We start from the raw sequence: 18,452 nt of genomic DNA, 5'->3' as shown, positions 1-18,452 counted from the left end.
AGTAGTGCACTGATAGGTTTGGTGCATTGGTAGGCCTGCCAGCAAGCCTGAATGCAATGTCAAGGAGCATGGAGGAGTCCAGCTCTGGCCTTGCACAGGGCTTTGGGCAGAGCTTGGGGCCCATTCTTTCCTGCATGGAAGGACTGGGCAGATCCATTAACAGACTTGTGGACCCAACCATCATGACACGCCTGATGGCCGGAGTCTCCGCTTCTATTGCAGCACAAGCAGAAGCCTCCCAACACCCGAGTGCTGCAGTGGAAGCTCCGTCTGAAGTCCTGCAAGCACAGACTGCTGCCATCATGGCTGGGTTTACCAGTGTTGATAGGGGCTTGTAGGGTGTCTCCGCAGTCTGTACACCAGCAGTTTACTGGGATTGTTGAGGCGCTGTTCCTGGGGAGTGGCAATGGATCCATGGAGGCCGACCCTGCTGTCCCCTCTCAGGATGACAGCATTCAACCTCCTACCACTGCCACTTTGCCACTGTCCTTGCTGTTGCCAGCCAGCCAGCCGAGACTGCTGCCGTTCATGCCAAGGTGATGCAGTCTGAAGCTGGGCCTACTAGGCCCTGAGCTCCTTGAGGTCGTCCTGCAAGGCTGTCTGCAGTCTCGCCCACTAAAACGTCAGCAGCCTTCCACCAGCCATGCTGCAGCACTACGTAGGAGCACTAGACTAGGCAAAAGTACATGTAAGACAATCACTAAGGGAATGCACAAGGGTGATTAGTTTAATTTTTGATGTAATATTGGATGGATATATGGATAAAGTTTGATTGGAAAGTTTGCTTTGTGGTGGCTTTTATTTCAGCATTGTGGCCAAGAGGACGCTGTGATAGTCAGTAACGGAGGGAAGGTAAGTTGTGGGACTAATGTTGAATGGGGAATTGGGGTTGCATTCACTCCTACTGCAGGTGGATGATTCAATCCCGGATATCCCGGCCAGAAAGGGGCTGTCTGGGATGCCGCCTTCCTTCCACTTACACCTCTTCCTCCTCACGATGGCCGGGTTGTGGAGGATACAGTAGACTATGATGAATCGGAATACATGCTTCGGTGAGTACTGTAGGGCTCCTCCAGAGCAGCCCAGACAGCAGAAGCATTGTTTAAGGACGCCAATGGTCTGCGCTCTGATTTTTCATGTGGCAGCATGGCTCTTGTACGCATGCTGCCCACGTTTTGGTTTGCCAGTAGCCACCCTCTGGTCTGTTTTGGTGGCTCAAAGACTGAGGGCGCAGCGGACAGGCGCAGAATAAAAGCATCATGCCTGCTGCCAGGATACTGGGCATTCACCATCATGATATGCTGAGCATGGTCGCACACCAACTGCACATTCAGCGAGTGTTAACCTTTGCGGTTGCGGTACAACTCAGCATTTATATACGGTGCCCGCAAAGCCACATGCGTGCAGTCGATGGCGCACTGCACCATTGGGAAGTCTGCTATCCTGGCAATGCCACGTGCACACTCCATCTGCTTGTCTTCTCTCTGACCAGAGAAAATGAAGTCCCCTCTCCTGGCATAAAGCGCTTCTGTCACCTTTCTTGTGCAGCAGTGGACAGCGAACTGAGATGTTACAGATGTCGCCTTCTCCAGCTTGGAAGGATCCCGAGGCAAAGAAATTCAGGGCCTCGGTCACCTTCACAGCCACTGGCAATGCTGTCCTTGCCCTGGAGTGAGGCTGCAAGTCTGGTTGCAAGAGGTGGCAGAATTCTGTGAGCACCTCCCTCGTAAATTGCAAACACCTCAGACACCGCTCCTGGCTCAGGTTGAGGTAAGAGAATTGCTCTCTGCAAACCCTAGGTGGGTAAGGCTTCCTGCTGAGAGCCCTTCTCCTCCTCCCTCTGCGAGCAGCTTGTCATCTTCGCTGCCTCTGCTCCATCTCCCTGTCATGTTGCAGGCCAAAGGGGCTGACAACTGGAGCACCCATGACTGGGAGCAGGTGGTCTGACCAGAATTCATGAATTCAGAAGCAAGGCCTTCTCCACTTGCAGCACCACTCCCTGTCACCTCAACAACTTTAAATAACTCTAGAAAGCTCCAAACAGTTCCACAAACTTACACGGAGCCAGCAGAAATCAAAAATCAAGTTATCTGAAAGTTGATGATCCCATTAAATATTGCTGGTGGGGGGTCCTTCCTGCTGCTGAACGCATGTTCAGCTGTGAAAGATTAGGAGAGGGCGTTGGCTCCAGTGATGATGACGAAAATGGTAGCGCTGGCATCAAATCAGCATTGCATGCTGATTGATGTCACGATCTGCCTATTTACCATACTTCGAGTGCAAGCTCAATGCTGCCCTACTGCCCTCCCCAATATGGTGTCCGGCGTGGCCCGCACAAGAAGTGTGCGCGCACTGCTCAGATGCCATTTTGGTCCCAATTCGGCACCCATAGCACCCAAAGAACGGGCGCTATGCAACCAGTAGAGTAAGCTTAACTTTTTTTCCTTTTGCCATATACTTCACTCTGGTGTACAATTCCAGAGGCAACAGCAAATCTCTATCTGCTACCTTTTTGTAAGTGGTAAATTTTTGGCTGTGGATTTTTCAGTCACTAATTCTCTTTCCCCGCTTCCCTCCCCCCCCCCCCCCAGCTTTACATCAGACACAATTCCTTTTTAAAAAGCAAGCTTAGCTGCTACATTTATCAGTTTAATTATTTTCCACACATGACTTCAGTACCAAAGTGGCTATACTTAAATTCAACTACTGTAACTCTTTTCTCAATTAGTAACTGAAAATATAATATTTTTATTTAGATAATAAGCCTCTATCAAAATAGATATTGCAGAGAAAAGTCTCCTCGGAACATAAGATAGTACTCCAAAATTACTGACCATAAAAATTGCAGCAAGTGGGGGGTGTGATAGAGCATTACAGTAAAAGCCATTGAGGGCGAAAACATTTGACAATTGTGACGGCATGTTTGCTATTCTTGCAGTTTTATAATTAAAAAAAAAAAGTTAGAGCTCATTTCCAAAACAGAAAGCAGGTGGCATGGATTCCTCAATATTGGGGGAAATCTGACCACCATTTATTATTCTCTACATAATTTATATTTCATATTACAGGTACATAGAATAATCATTTTGATATAAATTGAATTTCAGTAAAAATTTACATTTGGTGACCTGACTTTTCTTTTTATAGACTAATACCAGACAGTGTCCACTGGAATGGTAGACACCCAGATACTCTTTAATCCATTATCACCACTGGAAAATGACTGTGGGAGCCCCTTGGCTGGAGAATTGGTACAGGAAATGGAGAATGTACAGGACATTTCACAATCTGTGGGGGACAACAGCTCCGAGGCATTCAGTGTTGATGAGAACCTGACTTCAGGAAATGGTCCCGGATCAAATGAAACTGTGCCAGGTAGGGGGATTTACTTCAATTGGTCAACAATTTTTCCAAAGGTTTCAGTGAGTGGGGAGCTGGTCCATGTGAATATGATTTGAGTATATGATCTATTGTTGCATTAGGCTTAACTGTTTTACTGGAATGGATCTAATATTCTGCCCACAGATAGAACAGAGCCGTTTATGGCAACTGCAGCCCATCTACTCAAAAAAGGGGAATTGCTATTAGACAAATTAGAAACGAGTGGCACCTGAGTTAGTTTTCAGGCTGATATTAATCCATAGAAAGTTATGTAAATTAGCTTAAAAATTAAATTCATAGGTCACAACTTCATGCCTGCCTGGCAGCACAACTTGTATATCTGGGCTACCAATATACAGATCTTACACTCTCATAGAATGGTCCAGCACAGAAGGAGGCCATTTGTACCATCGCGTCTGCGCCGGCTCTTTTGAAGAGCAATCCAGTTAGTCCCACTCCCCTGCTCTCCCCATATCCCTGCAATTTTTTCTCCTTCAAGTAATTATCCAAATTCCTTTTGAAGGCTACTATTGAATCTGTATCCAACCATCCTATCAGGCAGTGCATTCCAAATCCTAACCACTCGGGTACAAAAGTTTATCCTCCCGTCGCCTCTGGTTCTTTTGCCAATCATCTTAAATATGTGTCCTCTGGTTATCAACCCTTCAGCCATTGGAAACCGTTTCTCTTTAGTTACTCTAAAATCACGAAGGGTTTAGATAAACACCTCTATCAAATCTCCTCTTTGCCTTCACAGAATCACAGAAACCCTACAGTGCAGATAGAGGCCATTTCGGCCCATCGAGCCTGCACCGACACATATCCCACCCGATCCCCGTAACCCCTACACCAACACATATCCCACTCTATCCCCGTAACCCCACGTATTTAATCCCCCTAACACTAAGGGTCAATTTATCATAGCCAATCAACCTAACCCACACATCTTTTCTACTCTACTCTAAGGAGAACAACCCCACCTTCTCCAGCCTAACCATGTAACAGTATTCCCTCATCTCTGGAACCGTTCTAGTAAATCTCTTATGTACTCTCTCCAAAGCCTTCCCGTCCTTTCTAAAGTATGGTGCCAGAATTGGACACAGCTGGGACAGTTTAAGGAAAATGTTTTTAAACACAGGTGCTCCAACCAAGAGTCAGGATAACTTTTCTAACTTTTGTGTGTTCATGTATGAATCTGACCTTTGTGACTCCCATAAAGAACTACATATTGCAGCTAGTGGTGTTATGACTGATGGAGAACAGAGGTATTCTCCACAGGCGTTACCTTTGTTGCTGGAATTCTAGAGATAAGTGAAAGCAGTGAAATGTATTGCCAATAGCAAAAATACTTGGGTCACAATCTTTTAAACAATTGGGAGCAAAATAAAGCTGGAAGAGAAAGTACTGAAAACAAACGTAATGGTAGTTTGGCTGTGAGTGGAGGTTGATATCCATGGATTCTGTCAAAAGCTCATCCTAGTGGACCTATTGCTAGGAATGCTTGAGCAGTGGGGGAATTAGTCTCGCCCATCTCCAGAGATTATGACAATTTTTGCTTTTAGAAGAATACTTGACTGAAACTCTCTGGGCTAGAAATTCGTCTCCGCGCGCCTGGTTTTTCGGCACTATGGATGCCATTTTGTATCCAAGCAGTGTGCGCGCACTTCTGCTGCAGGCCGTGCCGGATGCCATTTTGATGAGGGCATTAGCGTCGACACTGGGAGTATTCAGAGTAGGAATGTAGTGATGTTGCACGCTGATTTGACGCTAGTGTAATGATATCAGCAAATAGTGATGGTATTTGCCTGTTTGATTATGATGCCTTACCAGCATATTTGCATGTATTGATTACTTATGCCTGACCAGCAGAGGGCATGTGACAGAGACAAGCAGTTTAGTTTTAGTTTCACTTTAGAGGGATCACTAGCATGGTGTCTCCTGTAATGCTGTTAAAAAGAGTTGAACAGACTTTAGATTAAAAGACATTCTCTTTCATAAATGTCTCGTCATTGAACCCACAAAGAAATCGATACATGGTGTCAGAAGTGATTGAAAGAGATGAAGAGGAAAAATCTGAAGTTAAATCAGCTCTCCACATATTAGCAAGCCAAAAGAGAACATCGTTACTTACCATTGGAGTATAGCTAACGAAGTGAAAAAATGGTAGGATTACACCCACCGGCGAAGCTTCAGTTGACAGGTAATGTGGCTGAAAATTGGAGGAGATTCAAACAACGTTTAGAGTTGTATTTAGCGGCAATCGGAGCTGATGAGAAAAGTGATAAAAAGAAATCGTCAGTGTTCTTGCATGTCGTGGGTGATGAAGCGCTGGAGGTGTATAATAACTTCACATTCGCTGCTGATGGAGACAAAATGAAGCTAGATAAAATAATGGAACAGTTTGAGGCCTACTGCATACCTAAACATAACGTGATGTTTGAGAGGCACAGATTTTTCACATGTGCATAGAAAACGGGAGAGACTATTGATCAGTATGTGACTGAACTGAGAAACCGAAGCAAAACATGTGAATTTGGGGGACTGACAGACTTGCTGATAAAAGACAGACTGGTGTGTGGTATTCCAGATAATGGTCTAAGGGAAAGACTGCTAAGAGAGCAAGATCTAGACCTGGGAAAAGCCATAGCACTGTGTAGGGCTACAGAGACTGTGAAGTTGCAGGCAAAGGAGCTGTTCAGTGACAGTAGCTGCAACGTGGATGCAGTGAGAAAGAACGGACACAAACCGTTTAACAAAAAGAGCGCCAATGTGAAAAAAGAGGCGTGGCCAGCGAACAAAAATGAAAGGGACAATCGAAAGTCATGTAGTCGATGCGGTACACAGCATACACCAAAAAAGTGTCCAGCATATGGTAAAACATGCAATAGTTGCAACAAAAACAACCATTATGCCCGTTGCTGTAAGAACCAAGCACAACAAAGCAAGGTCCATACAGTAGATGAAAGCGAGATAGAGGAGTTCTATGTAGATGTTGTGTCTGAAAACAAAGAAGAAAAAAGAGACTGGATGTTGACACTAAAAGTGAATGACACACATATTCCATTTGAATTGGATACTGGAGCACAAGTTAATGTGATATCAGAGACTGATTTTAAGAAAATTAGACCCAGACCAAAGATACATGGAATAAAAGTGAAAGTGACAGGATACTCAGGTACTGATATACCAGTGAAAGGAAGATGCATTGTCAAAGTGACACACAAGGACAGAGAGCACACGCTAGCATTAATCGTGGTGCCAAAGGATGTGCAAGCCATACTAGGTTTAATAGCCTGTGAGAGACTGAACCTGGTAAAGAGAGTCCTCGTTGTGGAAAGCGAAGGAGAGACAGTCTATGATGAACTCATGAAAGAGTACAATGACCTATTTAAGGGTCTAGGCTGCCTGCCAGGAGAACACACGATCAGAGTAGATAAAAGTATGCCAACGGTCATACATCCATGCAGAAAAGTTCCGTTTGCTCTTCAAAAGCAACTGAAGGCAGAGTTGGACAGGATGGAAAGCCTGAACGTGATTCAGAAGATAGATGAGCCAACTGAGTGGGTGAGTTCCCTCGTCGTTGTGGACAAAAAGAATGGAAAGCTCAGAATTTGCCTGGATCCAAGAGATCTAAACAGAGCAATAAAGAGAGAGCACTTCAAGCTTCCTACACGTGAGGAAATCATGTCACAGTTTGCAAATGCAAAGTATTTCAGCAAGTTAGATGCATCATCAGGATTTTGGCAGATGAAACTGGACGAGGCAAGTTCAAGACTGTGCACGTTCAACAGTCCATTTGGCAGATACAGATTCCTAAGGTTACCATATGGACTCAGAAGGGAACTGTCCTGAGTGAAGTTCAACCAAGATCATACACCATTCAGACGGATGAGGGTGCTGTTCTGAGAAGAAATCGTCGAGATCTTCTCATGGGACCAGCCACAGCAAGTCAAAAGACTGATACTGTTGAACAACCTGATCACACAGCAGGTCAAGAGACTGATACTGTTGAACAACCTGATCACACAGCTGAGAAACCATCATCTGAGGCAACAACTCGGATTCAAGGACAATCAATCAGAAAACCCTCAAGACACGTGAAGCCTCCTGAGAGACTCAGTGAGCAAATTTAAGGACTATTGTTATAGAAGGAAGTAATGTTATCTTATTCTTTCTTCAAGTTCTAGTGTATTGACATATTTCATGTGAACACAAAGCAAGGTTAAAAAACCTTGATCATGATAATGATAATGTAAGTTTATTAAGTGTTACAGTTAAAATGCAGATTAATACAAAGAAAACATGTTTAGTTAAAAGTAAAATACTTTTGTTTTAAGAAAGGGAGATGTAATGATATCAGCAAATAGTGATGGTATTTGCCTGTTTGATTATGATGCCTTACCAGCATATTTGCATGTATTGATTACTTATGCCTGACCAGCAGAGGGCATGTGACAGAGACAAGCAGTTTAGTTTTAGTTTCACTTTAGAGGGATCACTAGCATGGTGTCTCCTGTAATGCTGTTAAAAAGAGTTGAACAGACTTTAGATTAAAAGACATTCTCTTTCATAAATGTCTCGTCATTGAACCCACAAAGAAATCGATACAGCTAGCGCTGCCATTTTTGATTTCAACGCTGGAGCTAATGCTCTCTCTTAACCTCGCACAGCTGAACACACGTTCAGCAGCAGGAAGGACCCCACATCAGCACTATTTAAAGGCATCATTACCTACGATGCTGAATTTGTAGAAGTGTTTGGTGCTTTCTAGACTTTTAAAGTTGCCTAAAGTCTACAAGGAGTGGTGTGGCGTATGCTCAAGAACTTGGTACTGACTTACAAGGGATCTGCTCAGACCTGTTGCTCCCAGAGATGGGTGCAGTAGTTTGTATCCCTCATGGTCTACACCATGATAGGGAGAATGAGCAGCGGCGACACAGAGCAGGACAAGCTGCTAGAAGAGGAGTAGGAGGGGGCAGAAGGGCTCGCCGCAGGAGGCCATATCCATCCAGGGTCTTCAGGGAGTAATTCTCCTACCTTGACCTCAGCGACGAACCATGTGTGTGATATCTCCGTTTTACTAAGAAGGTGCTCACAAAAATCTGTCACCTGCTGCAGGCAGACCTGCAGCCTCCGTCCAGGGTGAGGACGGCGTTACCAGTGGCTGTAAAGGTGACCGTGGTCTTGAACTTCTTCACATTGGGCTCCTTCCAGGCTGGAGCAGGCGACATCTGTAACATATCCCTTACTCCTGTATAGAGGGGGTGAGTGAGGCTCTTTATGCAAGGAGAGCCACATTTCCTTCTCTTGCCAGAGAGAAGCAGGTGGAGCGAGCATGCTTTGCCAGGATAGCAGGTTTTCCCATGGTGCAGGGTGCCATTGACTGTGGCCGGGCGGGGGAATCCCCGCAGCTACAGCGAGGTGAAGATAGCCTTGGGGAGCAATCCTTGTGGGCCGGGAGAAGCAGGAGTGCGTCCCCCAAGCTCCCCCACCTTCACCCCAGCAACCCACCCCCCCCCACCCCCCCCCCCCCCCCCCCGCCAAAGTTGGGAGTCTGACCTGGGTGGGGCTGCGGCTTCTACTCCAGGCTGACTTCCAGGCGGGGAACTCGCCATTGATGTCACACGCTGTGGAGTTTTGCGTGTGCTCCCAGCGCATCAGAACATTCAAATTTCCCCCAGGGAGTGTTTTTACTTGAGGAAGAGCGAAACTAGAGACCTTCAATATAAGATAATCACTAAAAAATCAAATGGGGAATTCAGAAGAAACTTCTTCACCCAGAGAGAGAATGTGAAACTCGCTACCACAGGGAGTAGTTGAGGTCAATAGTATAGATGCATTTAAGGGGAAGGTAGATAAACATCTGAGGGAGAAGGGAGCAGAGGGTTATTCTAATAGTTCGATGAGGAAGGATGGGAGGAGGCTCGAGTAGCGCATAAATGTTGGCATGGACGGGTTGGGCTGAATGGCCTGCTTCTATGTAATTCTATATTCTATGTAATTCTATGTAATACATACTTCTGTAATTACTTATTTGTTCCAGCCCCTACCCTTTTAGACAAATTAATTATTTCATTCTGTTGAGAACATTTAAATTAAATTTTATAAATGTCTCTTTTGTTTGTAGAATATACTTTGGGGCCAGTAGTATGATAGCAGGCACCTTGGAAAGTTGGGTGCAGAAGCCTGTGGCCTGCAATGCATCTTGAGGTACCCAGCCCGCCTGATGAGAGCAGAGGAAACTGGGAGCCTACACACGAGCTATGAGCCAGGCTCATGACGCCCCTGATATCTATGTTAATTAGGCAACCATCCTAACTGGAGTGCCTGAATAGTGTTCCTGCCACACAGCATCGATTTGGAATGGGTGTTGAAGGAGAACCTAGCATGAAAACTTTTTTGGGAAATAATGGACACTAGTGGCTCTCCTTGCCGCTGACCTATGTTAGTTATCCCTCCTCCCAAAGTAGGATATTGGACAGCCCTTTATGGCACTTGGGTGGTGTTGTCAGGCCTTTTATGTGAATAAAGGGCAATTACACTTACCCATATTGTTCCACACATAACGGGGAGATAGTGACTTCTGTAATGGATTAGTTGCTTAAGGCAATAAGTAGGTGAACTATAGGGATCAGAAAGGTCCCAATTAGAATCCCTGGTTTGCGCTGAGTTAGCGAATCACAGTTGGGGTGGTCATAGGATCACTGCAGTCTGTCAGTGCAACTGGGTTAAAGAAGGAAAGATCAGCTCGGGTTATTCTCATAATCGATGTGGACGTGGGGATGTCAGGACAGGATTGGACTCTCTTCCATGGTCAAATAGCTTCCCAACACTCACTGACTTGATTCACTTATAGTGCTGCTATTTGGGTGCAGTACCAGAGTGTGCTCGTGTAACCATACTACAACAAGGAGTTAGTACTGGATCTGTGGAGAGATCTGGCAGACATTCTTCGTGCATGTGCATATTCTGCCCCACTTCTTTTATCTCTGGAGAGAAAATTCTGCAAAATGTCTCCAACTCCCAAAACTATTGAAGAAAGCTCCAGAACGTCTACGCTTACACCCTCTCTGCAGATGTGATTTTCACACAGCAGCACAGGACCCAAAGCCCCGATTTTAACTGGGAGCAGCAATTAGGCAGGTGGCGAGTGATTTTAACGCCTAGGCCTCATCTACATACCAGTCAGATGCCGACCTAAAATAGGCGGGAAGTAGCAGCTGGCCACCGGGCAGGAGTGGAATTTCGGGTGGCAGGAATCTGTTGCCAGCAACAAGGTAAGTTGCGGGCAGGTGGTTTCAGGAGGGTTTTGTGAGGAGCCTGGGGCAGGGTGGGGTAAACTTACCTTGTGAGGCCCAGAGCAGTACAACTGGTCTTCCAAGCCCCACAAGAAAAGGTTAAAAAAAAGGAAAAGAATTTATCTGTTTGGGCCTCTTCTGGTCCGAGAACCTTTTCCCGCTGTCTTCACTCAGCAGAAAAGCCACAACTGCTTCCCCGCTCAGGTCACAGTTAAAATTGCAGTTAAGTCCTGATGACATCATCGTACCACAATCTGCAAGTTTAAAGAAGGACCATGCTGGCTTCACAGGGTTGTCTTTGCCACCTGCTCAGAAGAGCAGGTTAAAATCAGATGCAGCAGGATCAGTGCGGGACATCAGCAGTAAGTCCACCTGCCGATTTTAACTGCCTGCCTGCCAAGGTTCCACAGGGCAGGTAGGGTTAAAACTTTCCATTATATGTTCTATGAAGTATTTGATTATATCGGTTGCCTTCAATTCCATTCCTATATTTAGCTATTTTAAGATGTAAATTGACACAGTATTAACTGTTTTTGCAGGCAATCTATTCCATGCACAGTGCTCTGTGCAAAGAAAATCCTGCATTTCTAGTCTTGTTGATTTTGTGCTCGAGTCTTCTGGTTGTGCATACATGGTCCATGTTAAATTACCCGTTTACCCTTGTTTTATCTACCATTTTGTGTTTCAAAACTGCATGTTGGGAGCAGGTGTTTAAATCATCCAGATGTGACATCAGTTTTACCATTATCATGTGACAGTATGATGTGGAATTTTTTAATATCATTTCAAAATGGTTTCTACATAAAGTACTGGCTCAGAGGTTGCCTTTAGTCACAGTTTGAAAAACATAAAACATGGTAGCAAGTGATGACTTGGAACAATACAGCAGAAGTACACCAATAAGTTCAAAATGGGTAATTAGCAATGATCCCACAATGTCAACACATTCTGAAGACAACTCCATATTATGCCAGCTTATTAAGCGCAGCCAATTTTATATTTCTCTTTCTCTTCTCTCCCCCCCCCCCCCCCCCCCACACACAATCCAGTGTGGCATTAGAGCACTTTGCTGGGTTAGGAGTATTTAATTTCTCAATTACATATTTATATTATATTGTGGTGCGGTGTTGTATTGCTCTGCTTCCCACCAAAATCAAAGTAAAAAATCACTGATGTGGCTAAAACATAAATGAATCTTGACTCCTGTATCAGGAACCACTAGCTGTGGTTCATATCACTAGAGTTAATATGACATCAACCATTGTACTGGTACTTTACATCTCTATTTTGGAGCTGATATTTACTCCTCTGCTGGACTTTTGCCAATAGCAATTCATGGTCATACTGTTCCTGTAAGTGCCTGGAGAAGTTATTAATCAAGGGGTCACCTCTCCAAAGCTTACTGCAAGAAAGCATTGAAACTGTCTCCTCAAGTCATAAAGAGAAAGAAAAGACTTGCATTTATAGCGTGCATTTCATGACCTCAGGATATCTCAAACCACTTCAGAGCCAATGAAGTACCTATGAAATGTAGTCACTGTTGTGATGTAGGAAGGAGCAGCAGTGAATTTTGCACACAGGGTCCCACAAACAGCAGTGAGATAAATAACCAGATGACCTGTTTCAGTGATGTTGGCTGAGAGATAAATATCAGCAAGGACACGAGGAGACCTCCTCTGCTCTTCTTCGAATAATGCCATGGGATCTTTGACGTCTTCCTGAGAAGATAGGCGGGGACTACACTGTAAGAGACTAAGAGATTTAGGGGGAAAAATTGGGTTGCTTTGCACCTCACGTTAGCGCCCGGGGGGGGGTGTGGGGGTGGGGTGGTGGGGGGCCGCTAACGCCTCTTGCAAAATTCAGCAGGAGGTTAGTGGTGACGGTAGCCGGTAGCGCCCCGCGGTGCTGCGCCTCCAGCGATCACGTCATCGCCATGCACAGTGCACTATTCGCAAACTTCAGTTGAGCCCCCTGACCTATCGCCGGACGATATGTCCGACAGGGTTAGGGTGGTGTTTTTTAGGGTGGTGGCCTCCTCCTTCCGTTTCCAGGGAAGAGGAGCTCCTGATATCCTCTAACTCCCTCAACAAGAGCTTGGAGAGAGCCTTCATTGAACCTGGGTGCAGCCTTAGTTTTTGGGGCTGCCGTTCCTGCAGCTTTCCAATTTTCACAGCTGACCCGCCTCCTCAGGGCTATAAAAATTGAGCCCCAAGAGTATTGCTGTAGTAATCAAATATATACAGCTTAAAAAAACTGGGGAAAATGTGCTGTCCTTATACTATTCACTAATTATTTTTATATTATATCTACTCTTTATATTTAGCTCTTTATATATTTTGTTTTCAAGCAGCAGACTTTCCTGTTTTCCTTTGCTTCCACCAATCTACCTTTAGAGTTGGGACTCGCACTAAAATTCGCTCGTTTGTTCAAACCCTTTTTTTAGAGACCATTTTCCTGGCCATTTAGGAGGAATTTGATCACTGATGTTTGACCTGGTTGCAACAGTTCAAATTTGTCATGTTTTTCATGCTGACATGGAAATTGAATCTGTTGAGATAACTTGGCAGCTTAAACAAGTGAGCATTCCGAAAGGTGTCATCTCAATGGTGACCTGTGGGTTAAATGTATTTATTTTGGTCCCGGATGAGGTGTACAGAATCCCAGAGAAAATAAAGGAAGCCGCCTTTACCCTACTATAGAAGAAATAATCAAATGTGGTACTAATTCTCATGTGATACTAATTGTTTTAATATTGATAGTAAATTTGTGACATTTGGAAGTCTTTGAACATTTTACCAGCAGCATAATCATTTAAATCAATTCCATCAAAGTAAGACTGACTGCATTATGATCATGCAAAGCAGCCACTTAACTGCATGATAAATGGAGCTGATAAAGGACCTCGATCATCTAATAAAGCACTTAATTACCAATTGGACCAAGTGCATAAACAGCTAACGAGCCAAATTCCCCCCTCAAGAAATGTGGGGCTTATCAGGAATTTATCATTGTGAGAAGTGAAATTGATATAGTACAAAAGAGGGAGTTAATTCTTTCTAAAGTAGCTAATTGAATTTGAAGACAGAAAGTAAAACTTATATGACCAACCAGATCTCATTTTGTTGTTGAAACTAGTATAAAAGTGAGAGAATTCAAGTACAATGTTTTCCATGGGGCATTCTAGCCTGGGTACCAGAGTAGTACTTCACCCATGCACCAGATGTAACAAAGCATCTTTGTCTTTTTAGGAAATGGAATTCAATACGTATTTTCCATTCTTTGGCGTTCATTGGGCAACTCATTCTCCTTGCTGTAATTTGAAAGGTAAAAGATAAAGATTCTTCAAAAGGCAAGAATAAAAACCTTTGGCTCTTTCAGCCTCACTTTGATGGAATTAGTTTAAACTAGGTCATCTGGTTGGCCATAATTATCAAGTGTTACTTTTTGGCACCACTCTGGTGCATGACCCAAGCACCACTCTGTGCATAAGTTCAGAATGCTCATGAGAAATGTACTAGTGTTCATAAAATCCAAATTAGTACTTTAATTAGCTATAATTTTGTTGCATTGTAACAGACAGAAAATACCTTATTTGTCGTCAGGGACATGTGAACCGGGACATTGATCCAGAAATAAAAATGAAATTCTTGGAAATACACAGCAGGTCCATCAGCATCTGTAAAGAGAAAATGTAGGTTAATATTTCAAGTATAGAAGCTTCAGCAAACTGAAAGATAAGAAAAGTCCTGAAGTACTGCTAAACACACAACAACAATTTGCATTTATATAGTGCCTTTAACATTAGGAATGTCCCAAGTAAGGAAAATGGACAAAAGAGGGGAGTTAAGAGAGAGCGAGAGAGAGACAGGGGCAAGAGAGCGAGCATGAGAGAGATGGGGGGGAAGCGAGCGAGAGAGAGAGACGGGGGGGAAGAGAGCGAGAGAGAGAGAGACGGGGGAAGAGAGCGAGAGACGGGGAAGAGAGCGAGCGAGAGAGAGACGGGGGGAAGAGAGCGAGCGAGAGAGAGACACGGGGGGGGGGGAAAGCGAGCGAGAGAGACACCGGGGGGGGAAGCGAGCGAGAGAGACGGGGGGGGGAAGAGAGCGAGCGAGAGACGGGGGGGGTAAGAGAGCGAGCGAGAGAGAGACGGGGGGGGAAGAGAGAGCAAGACGGGGGAAGAGAGAGAGTGAGCGAGAGCGAGACGGGGGGGGGGAAGAGGAGCGAGCGAGAGCGAGACGGGGGGAAGAGAGCGAGCGAGAGCGAGACGGGGGGGAAGAGAGCGAGCGAGAGCGAGACGGGGGGGAAGAGAGCGAGCGAGAGCGAGACGGGGGGGAAGAGAGCGAGCGAGAGCGAGACGGGGGGGAAGAGAGCGAGCGAGAGCGAGACTGGGGGGAAGAGAGCGAGCGAGAGCGAGACTGGGGGGAAGAGAGCGAGCGAGAGCGAGACTGGGGGGAAGAGAGCGAGCGAGAGCGAGACGGGGGGAAGAGAGCGAGCGAGAGCGAGACGGGGGGGAAGAGAGCGAGCGAGAGCGAGACGGGGGGGAAGAGAGCGAGCGAGAGCGAGACGGGGGGGAAGAGAGCGAGCGAGAGCGAGACGGGGGGGAAGAGAGAGCGAGGGGGGGGAAAGAGAGCGAGCGAGAGCGAGGGGGGGGGAAAGAGAGCGAGCGAGAGCGAGGGGGGGGAAAGAGAGCGAGCGAGAGCGAGGGGGGGGAAAGAGAGCGAGCGAGAGCGAGGGGGGGGGAAAGAGAGCGAGCGAGAGCGAGACGGGGGGAAAGAGAGCGAGCGAGAGCGAGACGGGGGGAAAGAGAGCGAGCGAGAGCGAGACGGGGGGGAAGAGAGCGAGCGAGAGCGAGACGGGGGGGAAGAGAGCGAGCGAGACGGGGGGGAAGAGAGCGAGCGAGAGCGAGACGGGGGGGAAGAGAGCGAGCGAGAGCGAGACGGGGGGGAAGAGAGCGAGCGAGAGCGAGACGGGGGGGAAGAGAGCGAGCGAGACGGGGGGGAAGAGAGCGAGCGAGACGGGGGGGGAAAGAGAGCGAGCGAGAGCGAGACGGGGGGAAAGAGAGCGAGCGAGAGCGAGACGGGGGGAAAGAGAGCGAGCGAGAGCGAGACGGGGGGGAAGAGAGCGAGCGAGAGCGAGACGGGGGGGAAGAGAGCGAGCGAGACGGGGGGGAAGAGAGCGAGCGAGAGCGAGACGGGGGGGAAGAGAGCGAGCGAGAGCGAGACGGGGGGGAAGAGAGCGAGCGAGACGGGGGGGAAGAGAGCGAGCGAGACGGGGGGGGAAGAGAGCGAGCGAGAGCGAGACGGGGGGGAAGAGAGCGAGCGAGAGCGAGACGGGGGGGAAGAGAGCGAGCGAGAGCGAGACGGGGGGGGAAGAGAGCGAGCGAGAGCGAGACGGGGGGAAGAGAGCGAGCGAGAGCGAGACGGGGGGGAAGAGAGCGAGCGAGAGCGAGGGGGGGGAAGAGAGCGAGCGAGAGCGAGGGGGGGGGGAAAGAGAGCGAGCGAGAGCGAGGGGGGGGGGAAAGAGAGCGAGCGAGAGCGAGACGGGGGGTAAGAGAGCGAGCGAGACGGGGGGGGAAGAGAGCAAGACGGGGGAAGAGAGAAAGAGAGTGAGCGAGAGCGAGACGGGGGGGAAGAGGAGCGAGCGAGACGGGGGAAGAGAGCGAGCGAGAGCGAGACGGGGGGAAGAGAGCGAGCGAGAGCGAGACGGGGGGGAAGAGAGCGAGCGAGAGCGAGACGGGGGGAAGAGAGCGAGCGAGAGCGAGACGGGGGGGAAGAGAGCGAGTGAGAACGAGACGGGGGGGAAGAGAGCGAGCGAGAGCGAGACGGGGGGGAAGAGAGCGAGCGAGAGCGAGACGGGGGGGAAGAGAGCGAGCGAGAGCGAGACGGGGGGGAAGAGAGCGAGCGAGAGCGAGACGGGGGGGAAGAGAGCGAACGAGAGCGAGACGGGGGAAGAGAGAGAGCGAGACGGGGGGGAAGAGAGCGAGAGAGAGACGGGGGGAAGAGAGCGAGCGAGAGAGAGACGGGGGGAAGAGAGCGAGCGAGAGAGAGACGGGGGGGAAGAGAGCGAGCGAGAGCGAGACGGGGGGGAAGAGCGAGCGAGAGCGAGACGGGGGGGAAGAGAGCGAGCGAGAGCGAGACGGGGGGGAAGAGAGCGAGCGAGAGCGAGACTGGGGGGAAGAGAGCGAGCGAGAGCGAGACGGGGGGGGAAGAGCGAGCGAGAGCGAGACGGGGGGGGGAAGAGCGAGCGAGACGGGGGGGAAGAGAGCGAGCGAGAGCGAGACGGGGGAAGAGAGCGAGCGAGAGCGAGACGGGGGGGAAGAGAGCGAGAGCGAGACGGGGGGGAAGAGAGCGAGAGAGAGACGGGGGGAAGAGAGCGAGCGAGAGAGAGACGGGGGGAAGAGAGCGAGCGAGAGAGAGACGGGGGGGAAGAGAGCGAGCGAGAGAGAGACGGGGGCAAGAGAGCGAGACGGGGGGAAGAGAGCGAGCGAGAGAGAGACGGGGGGGGGGAGAAAGCGAGAGAGAGACGGGGGGGGGGAGAGAGCGAGAGAGACGGGGGGGGGGAGAGCGAGAGAGATGGGGGGGGAGAGAGCGAGCGAGAGAGAGACGGGGGGGGAGAGAGCGAGAGAGAGACGGGGGGGGGGGAAGAGAGCGAGAGAGAGACGGGGGGGGGGGAAGAGAGCGAGCGAGAGAGACGGGGGGGGGAGAGAGCGAGCGAGAGAGACGGGGGGGGAAGCGAGCGAGAGAGACGGGGGGGGAGAGAGCGAGCGAGAGAGACGGGGGGGAAGCGAGCGAGAGAGACGGGGGGAAGAGAGCGAGCGAGAGCGAGACGGGGGGGGGAAGAGAGCGAGAGCGGGGAAGAGCGGGGAAGAGAGCGAGAGCGAGCGAGAACGAGACGGGGGGGAAGAGAGCGAGCGAGAGCGAGACGGGGGGGAAGAGAGCGAGCGAGAGCGAGACGGGGGGGGAAGAGAGCGAGCGAGAGCGAGACGGGGGGGAAGAGAGCGAGCGAGAGCGAGACGGGGGGGAAGAGAGCGAGCGAGAGCGAGACGGGGGGGGGAAGAGAGCGAGCGAGAGCGAGACGGGGGGGGAAGAGAGCGAGCGAGAGCGAGACGGGGGGGAAGAGAGCGAGCGAGAGCGAGACGGGGGGGAAGAGAGCGAGCGAGAGCGAGACGGGGGGGAAGAGAGCGAGTGAGAGCGAGACGGGGGGGAAGAGAGCGAGCGAGAGCGAGACGGGGGGGAAGAGAGCGAGCGAGAGCGAGACGGGGGGGGGGAAGAGAGCGAGCGAGAGCGAGACGGGGGAAGAGCGAGCGAGAGCGAGACGGGGGGGAAGAGAGCGAGCGAGAGAGAGACGGGGGGAAGAGAGCGAGCGAGAGACGCGGGGGGGAAGAGAGCGAGCGAGAGCGAGACGGGGGGGAAGAGAGCGAGCGAGAGCGAGACGGGGGGGAAGAGAGCGAGCGAGAGCGAGACGGGGGAAGAGCGAGCGAGAGTGAGACGGGGGGGAAGAGAGCGAGCGAGAGAGAGACGGGGGGAAGAGAGCGAGCGAGAGAGAGACGGGGGGGGAAGAGAGCGAGCGAGAGAGAGACGGGGGGGAAGAGAGCGAGCGAGAGAGAGACGGGGGGGAAGAGAGCGAGCGAGAGCGAGACGGGGGGAAGAGAGCGAGCGAGAGAGAGACGGGGGGAGAAAGCGAGAGAGAGACGGGGGGGGGGAGAGAGCGAGAGAGACGGGGGGGGGAGAGAGCGAGAGAGAGACGGGGGGGGGGAGAGAGCGAGAGAGAGAC

General features: G+C 49.4%; 1 protein-coding gene across 4 annotated transcripts in view; it reads left to right on the top strand.

The window, feature by feature from the left end:
• Nucleotides 1-18,452, top strand: part of pparab (peroxisome proliferator-activated receptor alpha b) — a 185,045-nt gene that overhangs the window by 44,048 nt on the left and 122,545 nt on the right. For all 4 annotated transcript variants that reach the window (XR_015081333.1, XM_086008854.1, XM_086008856.1 and 1 more), the window contains exon 2: nt 3,148-3,375. Coding sequence is in view for 3 of the 4 variants with exons in the window: in XM_086008854.1 (XP_085864980.1) it covers nt 3,174-3,375 (202 nt within the window). In the remaining variant the exon portion in view is untranslated. The remainder of the gene's footprint in view (nt 1-3,147; nt 3,376-18,452) is intronic.

This window comes from Somniosus microcephalus, chromosome 16 (assembly GCF_052327205.1).
Source record: "Somniosus microcephalus isolate GS21.2 chromosome 16, FLI_Smic_1.0, whole genome shotgun sequence".
Taxonomy (NCBI): Eukaryota; Metazoa; Chordata; class Chondrichthyes; order Squaliformes; family Somniosidae; genus Somniosus; species Somniosus microcephalus.
This window is presented reverse-complemented; position numbering and strand designations above follow the sequence as displayed.